The sequence below is a fragment of the Cnephaeus nilssonii genome (assembly GCF_951640355.1).
Source record: "Cnephaeus nilssonii genome assembly, chromosome: 16".
Taxonomy (NCBI): Eukaryota; Metazoa; Chordata; class Mammalia; order Chiroptera; family Vespertilionidae; genus Cnephaeus; species Cnephaeus nilssonii.
The window spans coordinates 7808121-7833389 of record NC_137087.1 but is presented as its reverse complement, the minus strand read 5'-3'; the positions used below and the strand labels follow the sequence as shown (position 1 = coordinate 7833389).

Sequence of the window (25269 nt, the reverse complement as noted above, 5' to 3'; positions counted from 1 at the left end):
ATGTGGCCCGCCGGCTGCGAGTTTGACGTGCTTGATCCATGTGTATACTGGGCTTCTGCCTGGGTTTTATTTAAAGATACAATTGTGCTTTTGTAATAAAATATTGAAAAACACTCCTTAGAGATTCTCTAGGGCCGGCCAAATGCGCCAGGAGAGGCAGAGTTTACGGGGCAGTTTCCGGAACATTCCACAGGGAGGAAAACCCCCTTTGCTTTCTGGCTGGGTGGTGTGTCGCCCTCTCTCCCTGGAAGCTCTCGGTCAGGTATCTGTAGGACACCCTGCGGTCTGTGTACAGCCCAGAACACGGGGGTTATTCAGATGAATGGAAAGCTCCCAGCCTTCAGTCTGGTACGCGACCCAGAGGCACAGTGCACGGACTCCACGTGGGAACTGGGAGTGGCCCGGAGCTCAGGCCGGGACCTCCAGGAGCAGAGACCGGCCTGCTTGGGGTGAAGGGTTGGGCAGGTGAGAACAGAGAGCCCAGGTGGTTTGCTGAGGCCCCACCACGGGTGAGCCGGAGGACACGGAGTGGGTGTGCTCTCAGGAGGGGCTGCTTGTCCGGGGCCGCGGTTCCCGCCCATCAGGCTGGAGACCCGGCGGGCACGTTGGAGGAGCCCCCTTTGCTGAAGTTGACTCTTCACGGCCTCCCAGCCTCGCTCACCTCCCCCCTCACCTGAGATGGCATCCCTCACTCTGTCCCGCCAAGCTCAGCGATGTGCCCTTTGCCCCTTCCTTCACTCCCCACCGCCATCCAGGGCCCGCCTTCTCCCTCCTTAGGACTCCCGCCTCTCAGCTCCCCTGCTCCTGCTCCCGCCTCCACCCGGAGACCCTCCGCACCTCAGTTACCTCCTTTGAATTAGGCTCTTGGGGGCAAAACACTCCTGAAGGCCAATGTGGGGAGATCTCACGTGCTACGCAGCACGGGGCCTGGCCCTGGACAGGGCCCCCCACCACCCACCCCGCGTGGCTTCTTGTCATCCTGCTGTGCGCCAGGCTGTTCTGCACAGGGAAACGGGTGGTGAGGCAGCACCGCAGAGTCCCTGAGGCAGTGCGCCTCCTCTTGGTGGGAGGGGGGTGTCAGAGGGGCTCCTGCCAGGTAGCTGAGCGGGAGCCTGGAGCAGGAGCAGGCCCAGGGAGCTGCTCTGGCGAGTGCCGCCTGAGCCAACACTGGGGTACAGGACAGGGAGAAGGCCCTGCTCTCAGTGGAGGACAGCACGGTTAAAGCCCAAATGGAGGAAAGGGCACCGAGCCCTTGAGGGGGCTGTGGGCAGTCAGGAGGCTGGAGTCCGAGCAGGGAGGGGGAGAGCAGGGAAGGGGAGAGCAGGGAGGGGGAGAGCAGGGAGGGGGAGAGCGGGGAGGGGGAGAGCGGGGAGGGGGAGAGCGGGGAGGGGGAGAGCGGGGAGGGGGAGAGCAGGGAGGGGGAGAGCAGGGAAGGGGAGAGCGGGGAGGGGGAGAGCGGGGAGGGGGAGAGCAGGGAGGGGGAGAGCAGGGAAGGGGAGAGCAGGGAGGGGGAGAGCAGGGAGGGGGAGAGCAGGGAGGGGGAGAGCAGGGAGGGGGAGAGCAGGGAGGGGGAGAGCAGGAGGGGGAGAGCAGGGAGGGGGAGAGCAGGGAGGGGGAGAGCAGGGAGGGGGAGAGCAGGGAGGGGGAGAGCAGGGAAGGGGAGAGCGGGAGGGGGAGAGCAGGAGGGGGAGAGCAGGGAAGGGGAGAGCGGGAGGGGGAGAGCAGGAGGGGGAGAGCAGGGAAGGGGGAGAGCAGGGAAGGGGGAGAGCAGGGAGGGGGAGAGCAGGGAGGGGGAGAGCAGGAGGGGGAGAGCAGGGAGGGGGAGAGCAGGGAGGGGGAGAGCAGGGAAGGGGAGAGCAGGGAGGGGGAGAGCAGGAAGGGGGAGAGCAGGGAGGGGGAGAGCAGGAAAGGGGAGAGCAGGGAGGGGGAGAGCAGGGAGGGGGAGAGCAGGAGGGGGAGAGCAGGGAGGGGGAGAGCAGGAGGGGGAGAGCAGGGAGGGGAGAGCAGGGAGGGGGAGAGCAGGGAAGGGGAGAGCAGGAGGGGGAGAGCAGGGAAGGGGGAGAGCAGGGAAGGGGGAGAGCAGGGAGGGGGAGAGCAGGGAGGGGGAGAGCAGGGAGGGGGAGAGCAGGAAGGGGAGAGCAGGGAGGGGGAGAGCAGGGAGGGGGAGAGCAGGGAGGGGGAGAGCAGGGAAGGGGAGAGCAGGGAGGGGGAGAGCAGGGAAGGGGAGAGCAGGGAGGGGGAGAGCAGGGAGGGGGAGAGCAGGAGGGGGAGAGCAGGGAGGGGGGAGAGCAGGGAAGGGGAGAGCAGGGAGGGGGAGAGCAGGAGGGGGAGAGCAGGGAAGGAGGAGAGCAGGGAGGGGGAGAGCAGGGAGGGGGAGAGCAGGAGGGGGAGAGCAGGGAGGGGGGAGAGCAGGGAGGGGGAGAGCAGGGAAGGGGAGAGCAGGGAGGGGGAGAGCAGGAGGGGGAGAGCAGGAAGGGGGAGAGCAGGAAGGGGGAGAGCAGGGAAGGGGAGAGCAGGGAGGGGGAGAGCAGGGAGGGGGAGAGCAGGAGGGGGAGAGCAGGGAGGGGGAGAGCAGGGAGGGGGAGAGCAGGGAAGGGGAGAGCGGGAGGGGGAGAGCAGGAGGGGGAGAGCAGGAGGGGGAGAGCAGGGAAGGGGGAGAGCAGGGAAGGGGGAGAGCAGGGAGGGGGAGAGCAGGAGGGGGAGAGCAGGAGGGGGAGAGCAGGGAGGGGGAGAGCAGGGAGGGGGAGAGCAGGAGGGGGAGAGCAGGAGGGGGAGAGCAGGGAGGGGGAGAGCAGGGAGGGGGAGAGCAGGGAGGGGGAGAGCAGGGAGGGGGAGAGCGGGAAGGGGAGAGCGGGAAGGGGGAGAGCAGGGAGGGGGAGAGCAGGGAAGGGGAGAGCAGGGAGGGGGAGAGCAGGGAGGGGGAGAGCGGGAGGGGGAGAGCAGGGAGGGGGAGAGCAGGGAAGGGGAGAGCAGGGAGGGGGAGAGCAGGAGGGGGAGAACAGGGAGGGGGAGAGCGGGAAGGGGGAGAGCAGGGAGGGGGAGAGCAGGGAGGGGGAGAGCAGGGAGGGGGAGAGCAGGAAGGGGAGAGCGGGAAAGAGGAAGGCAGGAGAGGAGCCGCCCGGTTAGTTCTGGGTAAACGCAGCCCTTCCTGTAATTGGCTGCAAGGCATCCCTGTGCCCTGAGCCACAGGACAGCGTGAGGGAGAGCGGCCACCAGCCTCACCCGGCTCTGGCTCCGGCTCCCTCCAGCTCCGTGGAGCAGCTTCTGTGTGGGCAGGACTTGCGGAAGGGCCTGAGGCGGAGCCTGGCGGTCGCTTTTCCTGGGAGCTGAGGGGCTGAGGAACTGAACCCTCCTTGGCAATGGGCCTGGAGTGCAGCGGGAGGCCCTCCCCAGGCCCGAGGTCCCGCCCTGTGCCCAGGGTAGGGCCTGTGCTGGCTGTGGGGCTGCCTCAGGGAGCCTGACCTCTCACAGCTGATTTGCCTCCTGCAAAGGCAGAAGGAGGTGTTTATAGGACGATTCTGGGGTCGCTGGGAGGCCCACCTCCCTCCTTCAAATAATTCCCCTTCTCCATACCCACCAAGTGTCCCCGCCTCCCGAGTCCAGCGCTCCTGCCAGCACAGAGGCCTGCTCCTCTGTGAGTGCTGTCCTGCAAGCAGGGAGGGAGTGCGCGACGGGCAGCCGTGCCCAAGGGGCAGAGCACTCCGCTCCCAGGGTTAACAGAACAGCAGGGGGTCACACACACACACACACACACACACACACACACACACACACATGCACGCGCGCACACACACACGCACACACAGAGCAGGAAGGTGTGACTGAGCCAGGTTTGTGTGAACCGACGGGGTTTGTGAAGGAGCCGCCTCGGTGGGTGAAGGAAGGCCTGCACCCTGGCTGTGCACCCCCCAGGGTCACTTACCCCTTGGACTGCTGGCGCAGCTTGGGAGAAGGGAGGAGGAGGCAGGCTCAGGGGTGGAGAGTGAATGTTGAAGTGTGGCTCGCTGCTTAGCACACAAAAGGCCTTGATAGGAGAGTCCTCCCCAGGGTGGCGTGGAGGGAGTTAGAAGTAGGAACCGTGTGGGAGATGCCGGTGCCATAGGGAGCGCCCCGTGGAGTTACCGTCCTTCAGAGGCCGGGACTGCGAGAAGCTGCACAGACCTCCCCAGGCTGAGTGGGAAGAGACACAGGCAGTTTCCTGTGTGAACCCACTATCCCCTGGAGGGCGGGTACCCCACTGTGCAATGAGAAAGGATGGTCCAGAGGCGCCAGACAACTCCGGGAGCCTGGAGGCTGTGCTAGGCAAAAGGACAGAGGCTCATTCCAGGGCCTTGGAGTTTGCAAACTGGAAACACAGTGAGGCAAAAACCCAGGAGTGTTTCAAAGAAGAAAGAAAAGTTAAAAGTTCTTGTAGCAACAAGTGCACTCTTGACCAGTATCAGCCCTGCATTCTTGGCCCAGGATGGCTCCAGGAGGGTCACCAGTCGGAGGTACGTCAGGTGATCCGGAACAGGGGTGCCAGGAGGTCTGGTCACATCCCGGGAGTCTGGATAGCAGCTCTCAGGTGGATGCACTGAGTCCTCCGGGGGTAATTAGATGCTTACCCTGGGCCAGATGTCTATCGAGGCACTGATGCAAGGCTGGAAAGTTCAGAGTTTCAGTTCCCAGGCGAGCTAGAAAGAGGATGGTCCTTCCTGCGCCCCAGCTGTCACAACGCGAACAATTTTAGCTGCTTATATAGTCCCTTCTTCACTCTTTCCTCAGGGGTGTGAGCCACTGTTCAAGGTCAACGCAGAAAGGGCTAACGGACAGTATCTGGGCGCTAAGTGCTGGCGTTCACAGGGGCTTTGCCACTTCTTCGCTGGGAATCTTGGGCAAAGTGCCTACCTCCTGTCCCCATTTTCTCACCCACAACGTGGGAACAGGATGGCATTTACCTCGTAATGTTGTGAGGAGTAAATGAAATACAGTAATCCCTCCCAATGTTGGCAATGGGTTCTGTGACTTTAAGTGAAATGACATCTAAAGAAACCAGTTTACAATAAGCTAAATGATATGCGGGAGTTAAGTTCCTGCAGCATCTCATCACCGTGGTAACAAAACAGCTGTAACCATAGAAAATGCTCAACACAGTCTGGCACGTAGTGAGCATGGTACCTGTCAGCCCGTCCCTCGGTGAGCTGGCCAGGGGCGCGAACTCCAGGGGCAGCCCAGTCCCGCCCTGGGCTCAGCGGGAACGGAGGAGACAGGCCCAGGCTACTTCGGAAGTTTGGAGGAGTAATCGGGGCAGAAACAGTATTCAGGGTGTCCTCGTGGAGGGAAGGAAACACCTGCCCTGAAACTTGTAGGAGACTGAGCCTGACTCCTAGGGAGTGTGGAGAGGTTCTGGGAGTGGGGCTGATCGAGCTGGCAACTGCTGGCTCAGCAGTTCTGGCCTTGGCCCACCAGGGGGCGCTTGGCTGACACGTGTAGGTGTGGAACCCCTTAAGTCCTCTGGTCCTGACCTTCCCTGGCCGTCCTGTGCCAGGGAGTGGGAGTGAGGAGGGGACTGGGCATGCAGGATTGGGAGGATGGAGGTGGGAGGTGAGGCCAGGCAGCGGCTCTGGGTGCCACACTGGCCAGCTCCTCCCGCTTACCTGTCTGTGTGCCCTTCCTGGTCTTGCTGGCAGGTAGCTTCCAGGTCTGCAGACAGGAGGAGAAGATGAAGGAAGATTGTGCACCCAGTTCTCACGTGCCCATCAGCGACAGCAAATCCATTCTGAAGTAAGCCTGTGTGTGCTGGGAGGGGTACATGCCTGAGGTCTCCTCTGTGGGCAGCCTTTGGGTGGAAGGTTCCGGCCCTTTTCCTAGATGGGAGGTGTGCCTGCCCCAGGGACAGCGATGGGGGCCTGTCCTGGTCTTGGTTGTCTTTGGAGCCTGTCTCTTTGGAGATGGAGGATCTCCTCAGGGTGTGGGTTTGACCTCTGCCCCCTCTGGCCCACAAAAGCAGGAAAGCCCCACAGTGCCCACGTGACTCTGCAGAAATGATATTTATTTAAAAGTTAGAGCAATACTGAAAAACAAACGAACAGAAATAACTAGAGCAATACTAACAGTCTTATTGCTGTGTTAAACAGTTAAGGAAAAAACCCTCAACACTGGTTTTGAGTTTTTACTGAAAAAGTATATTTTATCGACATATGATTTTTAGCTTTGCTTATTTTTATTTTAGGATACTCTAAATGTTTATTTTAGGATACTTTTTAAAATTTATTTCTGAACTAAAGCAAAGTATAGTTGTGATTTTATCTTGCTCTTTGAGTTCTGAGTCTACACATTGTCTGCTTTGGGCAGCTCCTACCTGCCATCGGAAGACAAGCCAGTCCCGCGGGGCGGGCTAGCTTTTGCAGAGACGACTCCCTGGGTCCTGCTGCTGAGACCCTGAGAGCAGACGGCATTCCCTTGTATCATTCTCAGTGCTACCCATACCGTCATGTTCTTATTTACATTTTATAATAGAACAACATTAGATACCATTTTTTGAAAAGTCATAATCACCATAACATATAATATATAATTTCATATATGTGTGTGTGTATCCTAATAACTTTGTGTTTAGCATTTACACACTTAGAAGCCCAGTGAACATGCAGCATTGAATGCTGCTTCGTCAGTGCCATGACGTTGTAAATCACTTCCCCTGTCAGTCACCGTCATCCCCACATTGCAGAGCGGGTGCTGCTCACCCACAGCCGGGGTGGATGCAGGGCGGTGCCGGCGCTGCCTGAGGAAGACGCAGGGCAGCCCTGTCCGGGAGGAGCCGCCAGCGAGTGTGGCTCCAGCACGGGCCCTGTGGCTGGAGAGGCGAAGCTAAGACAAAAGATGCTCCGGTGGCAAACACTTCTTACAGAATAAAATAATGAGCAAGGTCTCCTTAATATTTCATACAGGTTACATGCTGACATGATAGTATGTTAGATTTACTGGGTTCAATGAAGTGTTATGAAGATTAATTTCACCTGTTTTATTTCCCTCTTGTATAAATGTGACTCGCATTTTGTATCTGTTGGATGGAGCTGCCCTGCAGAGCCCCGCTTGGGCACAGGCAGCCGTCACTGTCTTCTCTCTGCCACACCAGCCAAGCACAGTGTGTTTCCCTTTTATTCTGGGGAGAAAACATTCTGGGGGTCTTACTTCTGTCACCTTCATCCCCTGGTCATGCCTCCAGGAGGTCAGGATGGGAAAGAGGCAGGTCGCCCTCCTGGTGTCCACACAGCAGCCATGCCAGGCCCTGGTACAAAGTAATGTGGGGGGAAAGCAGGAGTCTTCCAAATGCCAATAATCTGAGCCCCAGGGGGTTATTTGAGGAAGTGACTCAGCAGTAAAGTATAGGGAGGCCGTCAGGAACTTTTATCCACAATAGTGAACGTGTGCAAACACCCTCACTGTACAATGATGGGGTCCATCTGTGAGTTTTCACTTCCCTCTAAGTCCCACCCCTACGCCTCCCATGAGGGCTGATATGTGGAACCCTCAAGAAGCCTGAAGGGCCCATGTCCAATGGCAGTCTGGTCTCTTAACCAATTGTGCGTGGCCAGAAAGATGTGTGCTGTTATGCCCATTCTGCAGATGAGGACACTGAGGCCAAGGAGGACAAACACCTTGTCCGAGGTCTGCCACACTCAGAGAGGATGCACGTGTCCTTCCCTTCTCAGGTCGGAGCTCTTAAACCTGCTGAAAACCTACAACTGCTACCACGAGGGCAGGAGCTTTCAGCTGAGACACCGAGAGGTAAGGCCTGGTCTCTTCTTCATGCAGAGTCACCGTGTATCCGCCACTTGCAGCAGACAGTCCAGTTTACACCTAATTTCCAGGGTAATTATTATTTTTTTAAATATATTTTATTGATTTTTTACAGAGAGGAAGGGAGAGAGATAGAGTGTTAGAAACATCGATGAGAGAGAAACATCGATCAGCTGCCTCCTGTAAACCTCCTACTGGGGATGTGCCCGCAACCAAGGTACATGCCCTCGGCCGGAATCAAACCTGGGACCTTTCAGTCCGCAGTCCGACGCTCTATCCACTGAGCCAAACCGGGTGGGGCTCCAGGGTAATTATTAAGCTCACGTCCCTCACTCTCGGAAGTGTCCCCATTTGGTAATGAATTATAAGGTCACCCATCCTCTGAGTGGGGCACCAGGTGACAGCAGCCAGGATCTCTTCTTGAGGCCCCTGTCAGGGGCGCAGAGGGTCAGACTATCCCCATGAGAATTCAGAGCCGCGGGCGTCCTCCCGTGGGTGTCCTCCCGTGGGCGTCCTCCTTCCAGCTGGGACTTTGGTCCCGGTGAATTGCCAGGACATTGGAGTTTGAAATCTGTGAGACCACCCATCCCACAGCACAAATGGGCTCAGCACAGGCTCTGGCGCAGGACAATCGAGGGGTGAAAGGAGATGACCCTGTCAATCAGAATAAACAGGGAAGGGCTAGAAGGGAGAGGAGCTCCCCAGAGGTGCTCCCAGGGCCAGGCAGGCCCGAAAGTGAAAGGCAGGGCTGGCGGGGGGCGTGGAGGACAGAGAGCACCGTCCCACCTACAGGCCGCTGCTGCCCACCCGTCAGGCCGTGTGCTGTGCAGGAGTGTGGACTGGCCCACACGGACCCTTACTGGTATTTCAACGGAAGCTAGACACCTGGGATTTCATGTGGAATCTCGCAAACCTCGAAACCCCATGTGAGCTAAACAAAGCGTGTCTGTAGGCCATCCCGAGGCTGCGGCGCCGGCCGGACTCTGGGGAGTGGCCAGCAGGGCCCAGGCTCGGGGGCCACTCCCTGAGCAGATCAAGCAGAGGCCTGGCCCTCCCGCCATCTGAAACCCTCCGACCGTTCACCTGGGACCCAGGCTGGGGCACTGGCCCCACCTCAGTCTCACTCAATTCACTTGTAAAGCCCACTGGGGAGACTTGTTGTGTAAGGTTTTATTTGGGGGGTTTCCACGGTTGAGATCGGGTGACTCCTGGACTCCCTCGGGCCTGTCAGTGTCTGTAAGAGCCAGCAGCCTCTGAGTCCCCTTCTGCTGCTGAGCACCAGAATGGGCAGTTCACACCCCACCCACCCACAGACCCCTTCTCCAGGTGAGGCAGGCCACTGCTCATCCATCTTCATTCCCTTTAGCTGTTCAAACAGCCACGCCTCCTCCTGCAGTTCCCAGGCCAGAGGGTGAGCCCAGGGTCCGGGCAGCTGTGGGCTGCTGGGGGTCAGCAGCTGGGGGTCACCTGTCAGTGGCATGAAGGAGGGCCAACTAGAACCCACCTGCCAGACCGAATTGCTGGGCCACCTGGATACGGGGCAGGCGGTGCTGGGCTGCTGTGATGGCACGCACTCTCGGGGCCTGGGCCACGCCTGACACCTTGTTCCCCACCCCGCCCTACCGAGTGCTCCTTCCCTCACGCTCTCCCCCTGCCGAGTGGCCTCTAGCACCTGCCCCACCAGCCCACCTGACCCAGCTCCTTACTGCGAGGGGCTCTGATCCCACAGCCCGGCGAAGTCTGGCTTCACCGCCTGTCCTTACTCTAGTGGGAGCCCCGAGGCCTGCCTGGTTCTGCAGCCCCCGGGCCAGGCAGGGTGGTCCTGGGCACAGGGGTTGGATGAGTGGCCAGCAGGCCGGGTGAGTGGGGCTGAGCCCCGGGTGCTGGGCAGCTTTGACCCGCGCTGCTGAGTGAGGAGTGGGCCCTCTTCAGCTCTGGTGCTGGCGGCCCGGGGCGCCGTCTCTGGCTGACCCTGTTCCTCAGCTCTGGGCATTCAGGGATTAATCTAAGGTCCTGGTGGTTCCCACACCTGGGAACTTGTTAGGACTGAAGTTCTTGCCTCCGTCCTCCCCCAGGCCCGCTGTATAGAAGCTCTGCATCCCCCCTTGCGTGTGACGGGCCCCGGGTCTCCTGAGGAAGGCCATTCTGAGACCACTGGTCTGAGCGCTTGGTGTTGGCACTTGGGATTCCCCAGGACAAACCCCTCTGCAGGAGCAGCTGTGTGGGGGGCAGGGCTGGGGAGCTGGGGAGCCCGGAGCTTGTGCCCTGTGCTTGTGTGTGACCCGACAGTCCATGTGGAGACGTGGGGGACCTCACAATGGTGACAGCCCCCAGCGGTGGGAAGTATACATCCCGCAGCGGGGATTTTCCTGTTCCAACCCTAAAACACGTGTGAGGGTCTGGCTTGATCTCCCTGGAGCCAGAACGTACTTTTCAGGAACCTCCTGCAGCCCAAACAAGGGGTGCCAGCCCGAGGGCGTGTGTCTCTGGGAGGTGACAGCCACCAAAACGTTCGGCTGCAGGCGTGGGAGGCCTGGGGTTCTGACTGGAATGCGTGCTAGTTCCCGGGACACCACGTCCCCCCACCACCCAGCGGCCGGGCCTCTGCAGTTTCTCAGCGTGAGATGGGGCGCCCGGGTTCCGGGGACTCGTGGTTCCAGGCACTTGCTACAGGGCTGCCTCAGGCCAGCCTTTCTGTGGGCACTGTAGGCCCTGAGGTCGGGCAGCCAGGCGCCAGGCACTTTGCCTCTTTTTATTTTTTGTAACACAAGAGCTTTGCAACAAAGGAGCCACCATTTTCCAGACAAAGGGATGCAGGCTCTCATTCATAAGCCTCTAAGCCAGGCGACCCTGCAGAGTGCAAGGTGCTGGCGTGGCTTCGAGGCCTGAGCACAGGTGTTAATATAGCAACACCTTCGCCAGCATCGAGCAGGGTCACCCACCTGAGCTGCCCTCCGGCCGCCAAGGGGCTCAGCACCAGGTGCACCTCTCAGGGCCATAGGGGGCTGAATAGGCCCCTCCCCTTTTGTCACCCGGCCTCCCCTGGAGCTCTTGCGGCCCCAGCGCTACTGTTGGGGCGCCTTCTCCTCCACCGGCCCACCAGGCGCATGGAACTTGGAGAGAGGAGGGTGTCAGTGGTCAGGGGCCAGGGGCCAGGGGCCATGACTGGGCCACATGTTTGGAGAGCTGGGTGCGAGGGACTCCCCACTGAGGAGGCCAAGGCCCAAGCTGCCTCTGTTGTGAGCCTTGCCTTCGGATAATTTTGCTTGTGCTACAGTGAAAAGCGGAAGCAACTGGGAGCAATCTGCCTTTTAAAGACAGCAGAGCATTTGTTGGCGTCTCAGAGGAGAATGAGCAGCCCGTGGGTACGTTCTTCCCTAATTACTCATTGTGTGAGCAGAGGCCCAGGACCCAGGTCCTGGCGGGTGCACTGTGGCCCCTCCAAGACCTGGCCTCCCACCCAACCTTGTGCTCAGCTCTCATGGGCTCAAGGCTCCCCCTGCTGGCCCTGACCAGGCAGTGAGCCCAGTCCCCATCCTCAACGCCAAGCCGCCTGCTGGGCCTGAGAAAGGTAGGGGGTGGGGGTGGGGGGGGCTTTTGACAGAGCACTGGCCCCTGGGCGGGTGAGCGCTGTGGACGAGTTCCCGCCTGCCGCCCGCCCTGGGTGGGACAGTGTGTCCTCCCTGCTCCGACCGTGGGTGGGAGGAGAGTGAGCCTCTGTACTGGCCCTCCCCCCTCGAGGACCTTCCCCTTCCCCGAGGCTGTCTGTGCGGGAGGGTGGGACACTGCCTGCCAGAGCCCCTGCCCAGCCCTTCACTCTGGTTGTTATTTTGGCACCTTCTGAAAGTGCCATCAGTTTCTTTCACGTTGAGAGGTGTTAGCAGAGGAGACCAGAGCCCTGGGTCCCCTCACTGCTGCCTGACCCCCCACACAGCAGCGTGGCTCCTGAGCTGGGGGGACTGGCCAGTCATCCTCGTTCCTCCCTCTGACCCGCGTTCCTGCTGCTGCACGAAAGGGCTGAGTGAGTCTGAGCCCAGTGCGCCCCCAGGCACCCCCTGGGCAGGGCAGCCCTCCCGCCACCTCCCCAGGGCGCTCTGGCTGAGGCCCTCCCACACGTTCTTGCCGGACAGTCAGGAACCCACAAGTTGGAGCCACACAGTGTGACAGATGCAGACAACGTATGCAGCGCTTGCGACTCCATCTCCCAGTGGCTGTCCAGCTCCCTCTCCTCTCCGGTGTGAGGGCAGGTGTTGGTGTCCCCGCTGAAAAGATGGGGAAACAGAAATTGCTGGTCTGAAACTTCCTCTTTTGAATGTATGGTGTACATTCTGCCTCCCCACAGAACGCATAAAAGAAGACATAAAAATGTAAAAGTCCAAACCAGTTTTAAAAGAGCTTTAAAAAAGGGAAGAGCCCTAGCCAGCTTGACTCAGTGGATAGACCCTCGGCCTGCGGACCGAAGGGTCTGGGGTTCGATTCCGGCCAAGGGCACGAACCTCATTGCAGGCTCCTCCCCGGCCTGGGCCCTGGTCGGGGCTCATGCAGGAGGCAACCAATCGATGTGTTTCTCACACATCGATGTTTCTCTCTATCTTTTCCTCTCTTTTCCACTCTCCCTAAAGATCAATGGAAAAAATATCCTGGTGAGGATTAACAACAACAACAATTTTTTGAAAGGAAGGAAGGAAGGAAGGAAGGAAGGAAGGAAGGAAGGAAGGAAGGAAGGAAGGAAGGGAGAAAAGAACATTGGATGGTCCACAGAGCAAGGCGGTGGGGGGTGAAGCAGGCTGAGGGCTCGGCTGCAGCCCCGCCCCGTCCTCTCCTCTGTGCCCTCTTCCCCTGCCCGGCCAGCGCTGCGGCCCAGGGAGCAGGCAGCAGGTTCTCAGGCCTGATCCTTTGGTTCTCTGACGCTTCACCTGCCTCTCTGAGAGGGAAGCCCTCCCTCTCCATACTCTTCACCCTCACCTCCTTGCTTGCCAGATGCCTCGAGGAAACGGGGTTTGGCCGGTCTCTGGGGGACCCAGGAATGGCCCAGGCTGACCTGGGCCTGAGGATATGTGGAGTGAGGCCTTGACCCCTGGACTTGTCTGCTAACAGGGTAGCCAGACAGCACCCTGCACTTCACCCCCCACAGCTGAGTCCCCTGGGTGGAGGCAGGCAGGAGGGGGAGGCAGGATCACCTGGTGCAGCACTTGGCATCCTGCAGGCTGAGCTGGTGCAGGTTCTGTCCTGGCACTCAGCCTGGGGAAAACTCCCCTGATAACACAACAGGACTTGTGAGCCGGAGCCACTGAGGTGCCCCCGATGCCGCCGTGACAGCGCCCCTGAAACAGTGGGGCTGCTTGCTGAGACCACGTTTTCCCCTGAGGCTCTGAAGGTGGGGCCAAGGGACTGACTTGGAGCGCCCAGGGCCTCGCTCGGAAACCACTGGAGGGGGGGGATCTCGCTTCTCCTTGCCCCCAACCTCGTTTCCCACACAGGCAGCAGCCACGTCGTGTGTGGGCTCCCATGTGCCCCATGACATGTGTGACTTTGATCTCATTTGCTCATCGGAGCAGCCAGGGGGCAGGTCCCACGGATTGTCCTCTTCGGCCATGAGAAAACCGAGAAACTACTCAGTCACGTGCCCAAGTGGTCAGCAAGGGAGGAGCCATGTGCGTGGGACCGCAGCACCACACCCCGGGAGGGAGGCTGTTCCTGTTCAGGGTAGGGGTCCCAGAGCAGGCAGCCCTGCAGAAACCCATTCCCTCCAAGGCCTGCCCTGCCGGGGCAGTGCCCACCGCGGGGGAGGCAAAGTGGAGAGGTGACGCGGCCAGCTTGCTCTGTACAGAAGCCTTTATTGGGGAGGAGTCAGAGTTCATGGATCACCGGGAGGTGCAAATAGAGAGTTCTGAGAACGCTGCTGGGGCGCGAGCTTGGCGGGGAGGCTGCGGCCCGGATGGGTTGCCGGGAAGCCCGGGAGCCCTGGTGCCAGTCCCTTAACGGTCCCACCGGACAGCGCCCCGGTGCCCTGGCATCATAGAGCTTCCCTCTGGGGCACCCCCTGGCCTTGCTGCTCTCCATCTCTCTGTGAGGACCCCCGGGGTCCGCAGAGGGACCAGTCCTCCTTGGCAGGCCCCTGCCTCCTGGCTGCTCTTCCTGGGGCTGCCCAAAGAGCCAGCCCAGGGGGTCAGCAGTGCTTGGGGGCTGCTGGCCGCTGAAGTGAGTGGTGATGTCCTGGAGGGACCCGGGGGGGCCGCTCTTCCCGCCGGCCCGGGCTTGCCGGGGGCGTCTGCTGGGTCGGGCCCGGGCTGCAGCCTCGGTCAGCACTGAGGTGGGCTGCGCCAGCTGACAAATGGACCTCCTGTAGTCATCCAGGCTCGGGGAAGCCCGGGCGTCCTGCCGGGGCCCCCCAGGCAGCACCTCCTCCCAGCTCTCCCGGATTGTGGGCAGACGGGCCACAGAGAGCAGGAGCCGGGACCTCATGGCTGCCAACGGCGGGGAAGCAGCCACCTGTTGGTTGACAGAGAACTAGGGGTGAGGGTCTGCCAAGCCCCTCCTGCCCCCGCCCCGCCCCGCCCCGTTGAGGCTGCCTGTGTGCGTCATGGGCCGGAGAGCAGCCTGCAGAGCCGCTCTCTCTGCTCACATTAAAGCCCATGCGAATAAGAGAACCCAGCCCAGGCCTGCAGTCAGAGGAGCCGGGTCTACAGCCAGACTCTGCCACTCCCTGACGCGGGGACCGTTGGCAGCGTCACCTCTCCAAGCCTCTGCTTACTCACCCATAAAGCGGGCTGTACACCTGCTTCCCAGGGGCGTGTGGTGTGAGAATCACATGAATGGCCTCTCATGTGAAGCCCTCTGGGGTGTGAAGCCCTCTGCAGCCTCTGTCACTGCCACGGGCTGCGCCCGGCTCTCACCCGCCCTGAGGCTGTGCGGGGCCCCGGCGGAGGACTACCCGGGAACACACACAAAGCCATTCTGTTTTGTCTCAAACCAGGGGGCAGTGGCTCCCTCTTACCTGTGGCCGAGGGGCCCTGGGGGTAGCAGGGATGCCGCAGGAGCAAGGCCAGGCTCGGGAAGCCCCACGAAGTTTGGGGCAGCCGATGCGGGTCCAGCGGTCGGAGCCCCGTGTCCGGTGACAGACGGTCGGGATGAGGGTAAGGACAGTGTGCCTCGGCCTCTGTCCGATGTGCCTCTGTCCAGAGCAGAACCCTCCCTGACGGTCTGGCAAACCCCAAGGCCCCGCAGCGGCTTTTATACCTTCCCACTAATCAGCTACTGTCACGAGGGCCCAAAATAGCAGTTCAGGAAGGCTCTCAGGAAAACAGCTTAGTTGGGGGGCGGGCCTGGCCCCGTGCCGACCAGGAGCAAGTGTTTGTGCCTGTGGGAGGCACTGGGAGTGTTTACTCTGCAGGGAAGGGGCGGGGCGGCACCGCTGCTGTCACCTCGGCCCAGGCCATGGGGAGAGGCTGCCCTCGGGGCTGCTACCACCACCTAGAAGTGTCCCCACCGTGGGTTACACCAGCCCCCTGAGCCCCAGACCCTCCAGCCTAGAGCCGGTGTGGCGGAGCCGGAGCCTGCCCCCGCCCCCAACCCCAGGAGGCCCTGCCCTGGAGGCGGCCGAGGCCTGCTACTTAAGCCTGCGCCAAGGTGACAGTGCCCACCCTGGTCTGGACCACGGCAGCGCCCAGGGTCCTGGTCGCACTACCTCCCAGATGTAGTGCTTTCCAATGGTGACGTGGGGCCGCGCCCAGGGTCCTGGTCGCACTACCTCCCAGATGTGGTGCTTTCCAACGGTGACGTGGGGCCGCGCCCAGGGTCCTGGTCGCACTACCTCCCAGATGTGGTGCTTTCCAACGGTGACGTGGGGCCGCGCCCAGGCACGGTGCGCGTGGAGAGGCGCCCTGCCCTGCGCTGACGGTGCGGCCGTGGCTCCCAGACCGAGCCTCCTGGCTGCTGTGTGGACAGCGGCTAGGTTCCCGGGGGACACCCGTCTCAGCCACTCTGTCCCCCACCGTGCCCCTGCCGGGTGTGGGCCAAGCAGGCCTCGTCTGGCTGGCCTGGCCTTGCACCTAGGTTTCCCCCAGGGAGGTCCCCAAGGAGGAGGGTGCGTGTTTGGGGGTTTGAGTGTCCGGGGAGTCCCGTGTCCGAAGGGCTGGGTCCTGGGGGAGGCGGGCCGTGACTCCGAGGCCGGCCCCGGGGCAGAGGCTGACTGTGAGGTCCCACAGGAGGAAGGGGCTCTGGTCATCGAGGGGCTCCTCAACATCGCCTGGGGGCTGAGGCGGCCCATCCGCCTCCAGATGCAGGACGACCGGGAGCCGGCGCCTCTCCTCGGCCGCCTGGACGCCGGGCAGCCCAGCTGCCGCCTGTGAGTGCTGGGCTCTGGTGGCTGGGTGGTCTCCGTGGCACCTGGTCAACCTGAGCTTACTGTCTGGGGTGTTGGTGGGGGGTCCTGGGCCTCAGGGCAAAGCCCCGCTCCTGTAGGGGGCACAACAGTCCGGGCTCAGCCCTGTCCCCTCCCCACGGCGTCAGCCCACAGCCTCCCCTGGAGAATGTCCCAGCGCCCACCCCTCCAGCTGTGCTTCTCACACATCCGCATGAGCCACCTGGTCTGCAGGGAGGGCTGTGGATGGGAGGGCCCTCTTCAAGACAGGCATTTCTCAGCAGCTCTGCTTCTGTCTTAAAGGTGCACACAGATTTCACCTCCTACTGCTCTGCTTTTATTTTAATGTCAGAATTCATGTTTATAAATGTATCAACCTTTAATATCATCATTTCCCCCTTCAAATATTCAAATCAAGGCGCTGCTGCGAGGACCCTCAGCACGTTGACCCACTGGCGCACCCACGGGGGTGCCCAGTCACGTGTAGCCAATTCGAGCAGCTCAGGCTTGCAGCACGAAGCTCATGGTCCTCTGGGTCTCATTCCCGCGCGCAGTTAGGGGGCTAGTTCCCATCGTGCCTGTTCCTCTCCCAGAGGCCAGGGGTCAGCCCCCTGAAGGTTGCCCTGCCCGGCTCCCCTCCAGGCCTGAGGGATGCCCGAGCCCACGTGGCACGTGGCAGCGGACTCGGCCCGCCTCAGCCCGGTGGCCCGGTGCCCACGAGCACCGCGGTGTCCCGTGTCCTGCGGTGTGGCAAAGCAGAGCCACGGGCCCTCAGAACAGACCCCCTTGGCCCAGCAGACACTTGGCCATCTTGTGCTTTTCTTTCAATATTTACGCTGACTCTGGTGTGAAATCCCAGCCTCCACTCGGCCTGTCCGGCGTCTGGCCTGTGTGCCGTCCACGCAGGCAGCCCCTCGTGGCCTCTCTCCTGTGCCGCATCGCGCTCATGTCTTTCCAGAAAGGAGCCGCTTCTGCAGGGGGGCACCGCCCCGCAGCCCGGCCTTCCGCCCTCTGAGCACAGGCCTGAGAGTGCCAGCGACAGCGCAGGTAAGCCGTCCCACTCCCGGGCCCTGCGCTCAGCCAGGGGGGGGCGGGGGGGGGGCTTGGCCCATGGCCCCGCCTCCGAGAGCAGCTCCGAGGAGTAGCGAGGCGCCCCACTCGTCCTCAGGAGCAGTACAGGGTCCTCAATGACTCCTCACTCAACAGAAGGGAGCAGGGGCAACGTGGTTCCTTAGTGACCGGCCCCTCGCCGGGCGGGTTACAGGAAGAGGGAACAGTTCGCAGGGGGCCTGGAGCCCTCCTGGCCGTGCAGGCCCGGGCCTCGTCCTCACATTTGGGTCCATAACTGCCCCCCTGTCCTCCGTGCCCCCCCATACCCAGTGAGGGGCCTGTGTGAGGGTCACCTTTCCTGTCTGGGGGTCACCTTTCCTGCCGGGACCCGCCTCCACACGGACAGCGTCAAGCAGACCTGCGGCCACACACACCGCGCAAACACAGCACCGCAGTGCCCTGTCACCTGCTCCACCTGGGCCTGACCCCGGCATCCCTTCCCGCTGCAGGGCCCCTGGAGGAGGGCGAGGAAACCCCACAGCTGATGCGCACCAAGAGCGACGCAGCCTGTGTGATCCAGCGGAGGGCCCGGTGCCGCGCACCTGATGAGACCCAGAGGACCCGGCGACACCGCTTCTCCATCAATGGGCACTTTTACAACCACAAGGTGACGTCCCGGCCCCGCTCTGCCCAGGGCCCTGACGCTGGCCACGGAACCAGCCCCAAGCACCCGCAGAACCCCCGGGCCTGCCACACGCCAGGCCAGGGTGGCCATGTCAGAGTTACCCTCACCACCTCCCGGTGCAGGTGGCCGTGCGGTGTGGAGAAACAGGGTCAGGGCGAGCCCAGAGTCCTATCAAATCAATATCCCAGTTCACGACCCCAAAGCCTGTGTTTTCTTCACCACAGACTCACTGTCCATCCATTCGCACACGCTGCGTGGATGTGGGGCACGTCTGTCTTTGGCCTGTGCCGGGCTTAGTTAGGCAGTGTTCTCTGGGGTTCATCTGGGCTCAGTTTCCTGGGGACCGTGCACCTTGCTGGCACTTTGCTGGGTGAGTGAGTCAGCGAGGCCGAGGTGTGCCAGGCACATGGCTGTGTCAGAGAACAGCACTGCCCCTGGTTCCCAGCACGCAGCCTTTGTCCCAGCATGTATTGTACCAAGCTCAGGAAGTGACATCATTCCGTAAACACACTGAACGGCAAGCGGAGAAGCTGGTTGTTGCTGCAAAGGCCACGAGTGGCAGTTTGGGTGAGGCCTGGATGGCGTGTCCTGTACCAGGCACATCCTAGAGCCCTGGGAATGGAGCAGGGGCTTCCGGTTCAAGCAGCAGCCCAGGAGCCAGTGGGAGCGGGAGGAGGTCCCGGGGTCAGGTCTGCAGAGCAGCAGCCCAGGCGAGGCCTGCCCGGAGCCATTCAGGCCATGCAGGGGGTGGCCTGGCCTTCAGGATGGGGACGTCAGCAAGGCAAGCCGACAGGACCCTGCTTTGCTGTCGGGACCTCCCCGCGCCGCCGCCCCCCCCCCCCCCCCCCCCCCCCGCTAGGACCACAGCGAGTGTTGAGTGCCAGCGGCTACCAGTATCGGTGCTCCGCCCAGGAAAACCCAGGACTGCCTGAGAGGACAGTTCCTGAAGGAGTGAAGAGCCAGGACTGAACTTTAGGGGAGGTTGGGGATGGTTTAGTTACCATGAGCACTACGTGTAGTAAATCCTCCTAAGGAGTCGGTGTTCTTTAAGTCTTGCTTCTCCTTGAAGTGGCCTGGCTCCTCTGTTCATTCCATGCTCATTGGGAACTGACGGCCGAGGCCGGCTTCTGTGTCACCAGTCAGTCCACGTCTTCTCCGTGGAGAAGGCAAGTCCAGGCCGAGGCTGGCCCTGGGACAGGGGACCAGCTGGGGACACTGTAAGTCCCCGTTACCTGCCGAGGAAAGCTGAGCGAGGCCAGACAGAGGATGTGTGAATCTGAATGTGGGGCGTGGGGCACCAGGAGTGGGGTGCGAGGGAGGCCCTGGTGCCAAGCGGGTGAAGCGGGGGCTAGTTCAGAGCACGCTTTGTGGCGCAGGGTTTGGGAAGGTTATTCCTGGGCACCCTCTGTGGAGGAATTAAAGGGCCGAGCCTGGAGGGGAAAGTGGGAATCTGGTGCACCTTGGGGAGAGTGGAGAGCCGAGGACAGACTTGAGAACTCTCTGCCTTGGGATCAGCAAACACCTGGTGCACTGATGGACAGAAAGAGGAGGGAGCGACCGGTCCCCCGTCCCTTGTGAGGTTCCTCGGCCCACTGAGTCCTGGGAGCAGAGGCTGCCCTGCAGGCTCTTTCTCAGTGAGACGTGAACCGTCACAGCCTCCCCGCGTGTGCCCCGGTCTGGGCTTGGCCTGTACGTGGGTCTGTGTGTGAGATCAGGCGCCGGTGTTCCCAGAGCCCCGTTCGCCTGCTGCTCCGTGCTCGCAGCACATGGCTGACAGTGTGCCCCGGCCCTAAGCGTGCCAGCCCTGTCCCCGGCCCGGCCTTGACCTCCCCCTCCCTGTGCAGACCTCCGTGTTTACGCCTGCGTACGGGTCCGTGACCAACGTGAGGGTCAACAGCACCATGACCACCGTGCAGGTGCTCAGCCTGCTGCTCAGCAAGTTCCGAGTAAGTCTGGCGCCGGCGCCGTGGCCCCGAGCCGGTGGCCTTCCAGCGGTTGCTGTGTCAGGGGTGGGTGACGGCGGGGAGTTGTCTGTGGCCCCTGGTGGAAGGCCTAGCAAACCCTGCTGCGCTGGGCTCTGGGGTTTGAAGCAGAGACGGGTGGCGGGCGGTCCGGGGGTTTGTGTGTGTGGCACCGGGTGTGTGGGTGCTGCCAGGAGTCCCTCTGTCTCTGGTCTTGGGAGCCGGGTCTGACTTCGGTCTCTGCCGCTGCAGGTGGAGAACGGCCCCAGCGAGTTCGCACTCTACGTTGTTCACGAGTCGGGGGGTGAGTGTCGGCCTTTGCCCCAGATCATAAAAACAAAAGGCAGGCTCGCCCACCATGTTCCTCTCCGAGGGCTGTGCTGGCTTGTGAGCCCTCCTGACCTTGGGACCCACTGTGCCTGCACCCCGAATGCCTCTCCCAGCCCCGACCAGGGCACACCTGTCCCTTTGAGACCCCCCCCCCCCGCCCCGTGGGAAGCTACCATCCTAGCCCACTTACTGGGAGGGCTGGGGAGGCTTACCGGGGTCTGCGAGCTGGAGTGAAGCCCTCAGCCCTGAGCAGTGCAGTGGCCGAGCCTGCGTCCTCTCGGCAGCCCCTGCCCGGCACCGGGAGGCGGCTGTGGGCCCAGCCTCCCGGGTCCGCTTTCCTCCCCACTCCCCGGGACGGTCCCGGTCCAAGTGGGTCTTTGTGAAGGACATGGTCACACACCACTCAGGGCCATCGTCTCAGCCAGGCCTGGAGGAGAGCCCCTGCGGCCGCTGACAGCTGCCGTCCATCCTGGCACTGTCCGGGAACAAGGCGATCCTCATGCCCCTGAATCTTGTAAACCACCTTTCTTTTCAGAGCGGACAAAGTTAAAAGACTGTGAGTACCCGCTGATTTCCAGGATCCTGCACGGGCCCAGTGAGAAAATTGCCAGGATATTCCTGATGGAAGCCGACCTGGGCGAAGAGGTTCCCCATGACGTGAGTCCTGCTCCTGAGGGAGGGCTGGCGGACAGCGTGGGGACTCTCAGGGCTCCAAAGGTGTCCTTGGCCGCAGCCCTCTCGGACGTGGTCTCCAGGGACCGCATGGCTGTCCCGAAAGGGCCCCTAGCAAGGGCGATGATGGCTCCAGCCCCACCCCCACCCCTCTGTGCCCCCACCAGCTCCATGGGCTGGCTCCGAGGGAGAAGAGGTTGGTTCCAGGAAGCCCCTGCCTGGGCTCTCCCTCCCGCAGGTGGAGCCTTTCCTTCACTGCAGTGTCTGTTGTCACTGCACTGGAGATCCACACAGGGGTTTCTGAGCGAGGGCCTGGCTGGGCCTGTGGACAGGCATCTAAGTCCACAGGCCAGCACAGTGTCCTGCCACTGTTAGAAACAGTGTGTCCCCACCTGCACCCCAGACCGTACCCCGTGTGCCTCTGATCACTGTCTAATGCTTTTCCTCCTCCTTAGCCCATCCTGGAGCACACAGAACAGTGTTGGGTGGGAAGAGGGCAGCCACCTCCACGGGCGTGAGACGTTGCTGAGTTGGACCTATGGAAACCATGAGGAAAAGAAAACGTGTTTGGCTTCTAATTTAAAGCACAATGAAATGTTCTTGGATTTTCTAGGTTGCTCAGTACATTAAGTTTGAAATGCCGGTGCTGGACAGTTTTATTGAAAAATTAAAAGAAGAGGAGCAAAGAGAAATAATCAAACTGACCATGAAGTAAGCAGCACTTAAAGGGCCAGTCGTGGGTCCTGACCATCAGGCAAGCCTGCAGGGTAGAGCATCCAGGGCCAGTGCTTAAAGGGCCAGTCCTGAGCCTGACCATCAGGCAAGCCTGCAGGGTAGAGCATCCAGGGCCAGTGCTTAAAGGGCCAGTTGTGGGTCCTAATCATCAGGCAAGCCTGTAGGGTAGAGCATCCAGGGCCAGTGCTTAAAGGGCCAGTCCGGGGCCCTGTCCATCAGGCAAGCCTGCAGGATAGAGCATCCAGGGCCAGGGCTCTATCCTCCAGGGCTCTGGAGAGAGAGCTCTCTCCTCCAGACATGCCAGGTGCCCTCGCATGGCTCAGGGAAGCCTGCCAACCCTGGTTTTCCAGCCCAGTCCTCTGGCCCCCTGCTTGGCATTGATACCAAGTTGGGTGGCAACTTGCCAAAATAGCAGGAGGCAGCCCAGACCCCCATCCAGCACCTCACCAGAAGGGAGGGACGCAAGCTGCTGAAAACCGGGCAGCGGAGTCAGGCAGGAGCACGGGTGGACCCTGGACCAGGGCGGGGAGTTCTGCTGCTGACCCAGCTCTGGAGGAGCCGCGGAGCGGGCCTGCTCTGCTCACGGTCAGCCTGCCCGGGGCTTTCGTGCCAGCGGAGTCTGAGCCCAAAAGGGGCGGTTGTTGTAACTCAGGTGCAGGGAACCACTTTGGTGGAAGGTGAGCAGGTGTCACCTGGCAGCTCCCGGGGAAGCTACGCCGGGCCCAGCTGTGTGAGGTGAGCCAGGTTCCATGTCCCTCTGCAGAGCCAAGCGTGGAGAGGACACGTGCGAGGTGCCATGCCAGGCCGGGGTCAGAGTCCCTCTTAGAAAGGGAAGGGGGGGCAGGGGGTGTTCCCTGCTAGGGCCTGAAGTTGAGGACTGGCTAGGATTCTGGCTGAATGACCCGTGGAAGCCACACCCCCTCCTCCCCTCTCCCCCACATGTCCATCTGTGCAGCTGGGCCCCATGTGGGCAGTCAGCAGGGTCACTGTAGGATTTGGGACCTAAAAAGGACGTGGGGCCACCTGGTCAGTCTTTTCAGGGTGCAGAGAGGAAACAGGCCCAAGGCGAGGAAGCTTGCAGCACAGGTGACTTCAGGGCCCAGGCTTGAACCCAGGGCTCTGATCCTGGCTCTGTGCTCTGTCCACTCCAGCACGCGCCTGCCCATACTGGACAGTCTTTGGCATGGAAATGGCAGCACGTAGCTGTGAGGCTTGGCAGTGTGCGCAGCCCTGTGTGCCTGCCTCTGGCAGCCTGTGGTCCCAGGGTGTACGCCTGGCTCTTCCCTCCTTGGCAGAAGGCAGGCGCTGGCACTGATCAGCCGGCCAGGAACCCTGTGCCTCCTGGCCCAGGCAACTGCAGCTCCCTCACTCTGCTCCCCTCCCCGCCCTGTCCCTTGCAGTGTCGGTGAGTCTGCTTGGCTGTGTCTCCCTCCAGGTTCCAAGCCCTGCGTCTGACGATGCTGCAGCGCCTGGAGCAGCTGGTGGAGGCCAAGTAGCCAGCCAGAGCCCGCCTCTTCTGAAGCCGCCAGCAGCCAACGCACACCCAGTGCCTGCGAGCGGGCCCTGACTGGCGGCCCCACCTGAGGAATCAGCACCTGCCTGCCTGCCTAAGTACCACGAATCCCATATCCCTGGTTCTTATCTCCAAGGTGAGCACTCGCAGGACCCAGGCACTGGCCTGAGTAGCAGGAACTTGCTGGTGGGGTTTCCTGCTGGTTTAGTTGGAGCTGCGTGAAAGTTTGCTCTGGGCATTGAACAGCCCTGACACCTGCCACGTTATGTGGCTGGATGGCGTGGCTAGTCCTGTGCACGCCACGCCTCCTGCTTAGGAGAGCAGTACCTCCCGAGCCCCTGGAGCTGGCGCAGCCCCGCAGGGCCCAGCCCTGTCCTCGGCGTCCACGTGAGCCACCTTGTGCTGCACTCAGGAGCTCTGCCGGGAAGGCGGGGCTGCCTGCAGGGGTGGAATGTGCCTGCTCCCAGCATCACTCCCCTGGCGTCCCTGGCTCCTGGCCTCCAAACATCTGCTGTCACTCCGTGAGCCTCACACAGCCCGGCACGCCGGAGGCAGAGGCCGGACAGGAATAAGACCACGAGCACCTCGCCTTCTCTCTGCAGCACTAACTCTAACCTTCCTCAGCAAGACCTGAAGGAATTCTTATGAGGAACTCTCTGCAAAAACATGCCAATTTGGTCAAGGGGAGGAGGTGGCCCACATGGCGTTGGGTGTACGACCCCTTGTGGGAGAGTCCTGGGTCCAGGGGCTGCTGTCAACGGCTCGAGAAGGCAGTGCCCAGGCCCCGCCACCCTGTCCCTCTCTGGGCTGCAGCCTCCGTGCGAAGTACTTCCCTCAAAGGCGTGCGATGAGGAGAAATGTCAGCCTGAGGAGAAAGGGCTTTGAATTCACTGGGGCCAGACACTGAACCATTTGGGTTTGTCAGCTGATGGAGAATTTCTGGAAGGAATAAGAAGTCTTTTGCAAAACCATGCAACAGTTGATGTCAGTCGTGGTGTTTGTCAGCAAGCTAAAGACCAAATTTCTTCCCGCTGCCGGTGGGTGGCAGACTTCAGGGGAAGAACCAGCGAGGCCTCCAAATGCAGGCGGCGGGATCCCCCTCCGCCTCGGCAGCGGCTCCTCGGCAGCGCCCACAGGAGCAGAGCTGGGGAGCAGCCAGGCTGCGCAGTTTGCTGTCTGCGCCCCTTGGCGGCACAGTTTCCGAGGTGCTCAATAAAGGTGTGCTCCCCTGAGCTGGAGGAGTCAGGACCACGCCTTCTTTTTGCTTATGTGTGTCACCTGCCCCCCTGCTGTATTTCTGAGACTCACCCTGGAGAGTGTGTGGCTGAATTTGGCAGATGAGCCAGAGCTGAGCCCCATCGCTGCCCTTGCACAGACATAACCCCTTCACTGCTGTGCCTATCCTGGGGATCGGTGTGGGGCCTGAGGACAGAGGGGGCTGCAGGGCGTGGAGGAGTCATCGTTGTGGGGGTCTGTGGGTGGCCTGGCCGGTGAACGTAGGGTCATCCCGAATCACAGATCCTCAGCATCGGGAATCTTCCAGGTACGGGCTCAGGTGGGATGGCGGCAAGACCAAGGCGAAGGTAGAAAAGAAATCAAACAGATCCTTTTACTCCCCAGCCCCTATTTCCAACCTCAGGTCTAGCACAGCTGCCATCCGGTGTTCAGCAGTAATTGAGTGACGTCTTGTGAAAGGCCTCTGCTCAGCCCTGGAGGGACAAAGGCAGAGCCCCAGTCCACCGCAGTTCAGGGCTCCCGCATCGGGAGACACCCTGAGAGCCAGTGGAGGGCCCTGGGAGGAGGCCCAGGCTGAGCCTGAGTGGTTACAACTGTGTGTGGCATTCCAGCCGAGAGACACCTGCCAGCCCGGGGCAGGCCAGGCCTGGCTCACGGGGAGCCATAGGATCAGGAGCCCTCTGTAATTACTCACCTGTTTGTGGGTTTGTTAGTGTAGGCACCTAGATATATATATAATCCTTACCAGAGGATATGCTTTATTGATTTTTAAAGAGAGGAAGGGAGACAAAGAGAAACATCGATGTGAGAGAGAAACATCAATCCGTCACCCCATAAGTGCTCTGACCAGGAATCGAACCCATAACCTTTTTGGTGTATGTGCAAATGCTCTAACCAACTGAGCCAGCTGGCCAGGGCCATAGCTAGATATTAATAACGGAAG

General features: G+C 61.3%; 2 protein-coding genes across 3 annotated transcripts in view; one reads left to right on the top strand and one right to left on the bottom strand.

Moving 5' to 3' along the window:
- RASSF4 (Ras association domain family member 4) overlaps positions 1–24813 on the top strand; it is a 29067-nt gene extending 4254 nt beyond the window's left edge. Inside the window, exons 2-11 of one of the 2 annotated variants that reach the window (XM_079793111.1) lie at positions 5670–5763; positions 7695–7770; positions 15990–16129; positions 17103–17191; positions 17704–17861; positions 19724–19825; positions 20093–20144; positions 20706–20827; positions 21456–21553; positions 23013–24812. In XM_079793111.1, coding sequence (XP_079649237.1) covers positions 5702–5763; positions 7695–7770; positions 15990–16129; positions 17103–17191; positions 17704–17861; positions 19724–19825; positions 20093–20144; positions 20706–20827; positions 21456–21553; positions 23013–23073 — 960 coding nt within the window. In that variant the 5' untranslated portion in view covers positions 5670–5701 and the 3' untranslated portion in view covers positions 23074–24812. Of the gene's footprint in view, positions 1–5669; positions 5764–7694; positions 7771–15989; positions 16130–17102; positions 17192–17703; positions 17862–19723; positions 19826–20092; positions 20145–20705; positions 20828–21455; positions 21554–23012 lie in introns of both variants that reach the window. The other variant, XM_079793112.1, reaches the window with a different exon arrangement.
- Positions 12073–15454, bottom strand: DEPP1 (DEPP autophagy regulator 1). The gene is made up of 2 exons (XM_079793113.1): positions 14780–15454; positions 12073–14274 (listed from the first exon to the last, which is right to left on the bottom strand). Exon 2 carries the CDS (start codon positions 14245–14247, stop codon positions 13633–13635), a length of 615 nt encoding a protein of 204 aa, XP_079649239.1. The 5' UTR covers positions 14248–14274; positions 14780–15454; the 3' UTR covers positions 12073–13632.
- Positions 24814–25269: the final 456 nt, after the last annotated feature.

What these genes read in the sequence shown, in the direction of transcription:
- DEPP1 (XM_079793113.1), bottom strand. Translation starts at nt 14,247, where the DNA reads ATGAGGTCCCGGCTCCTGCTCTCTGTGGCCCGTCTGCCCACAATCCGG.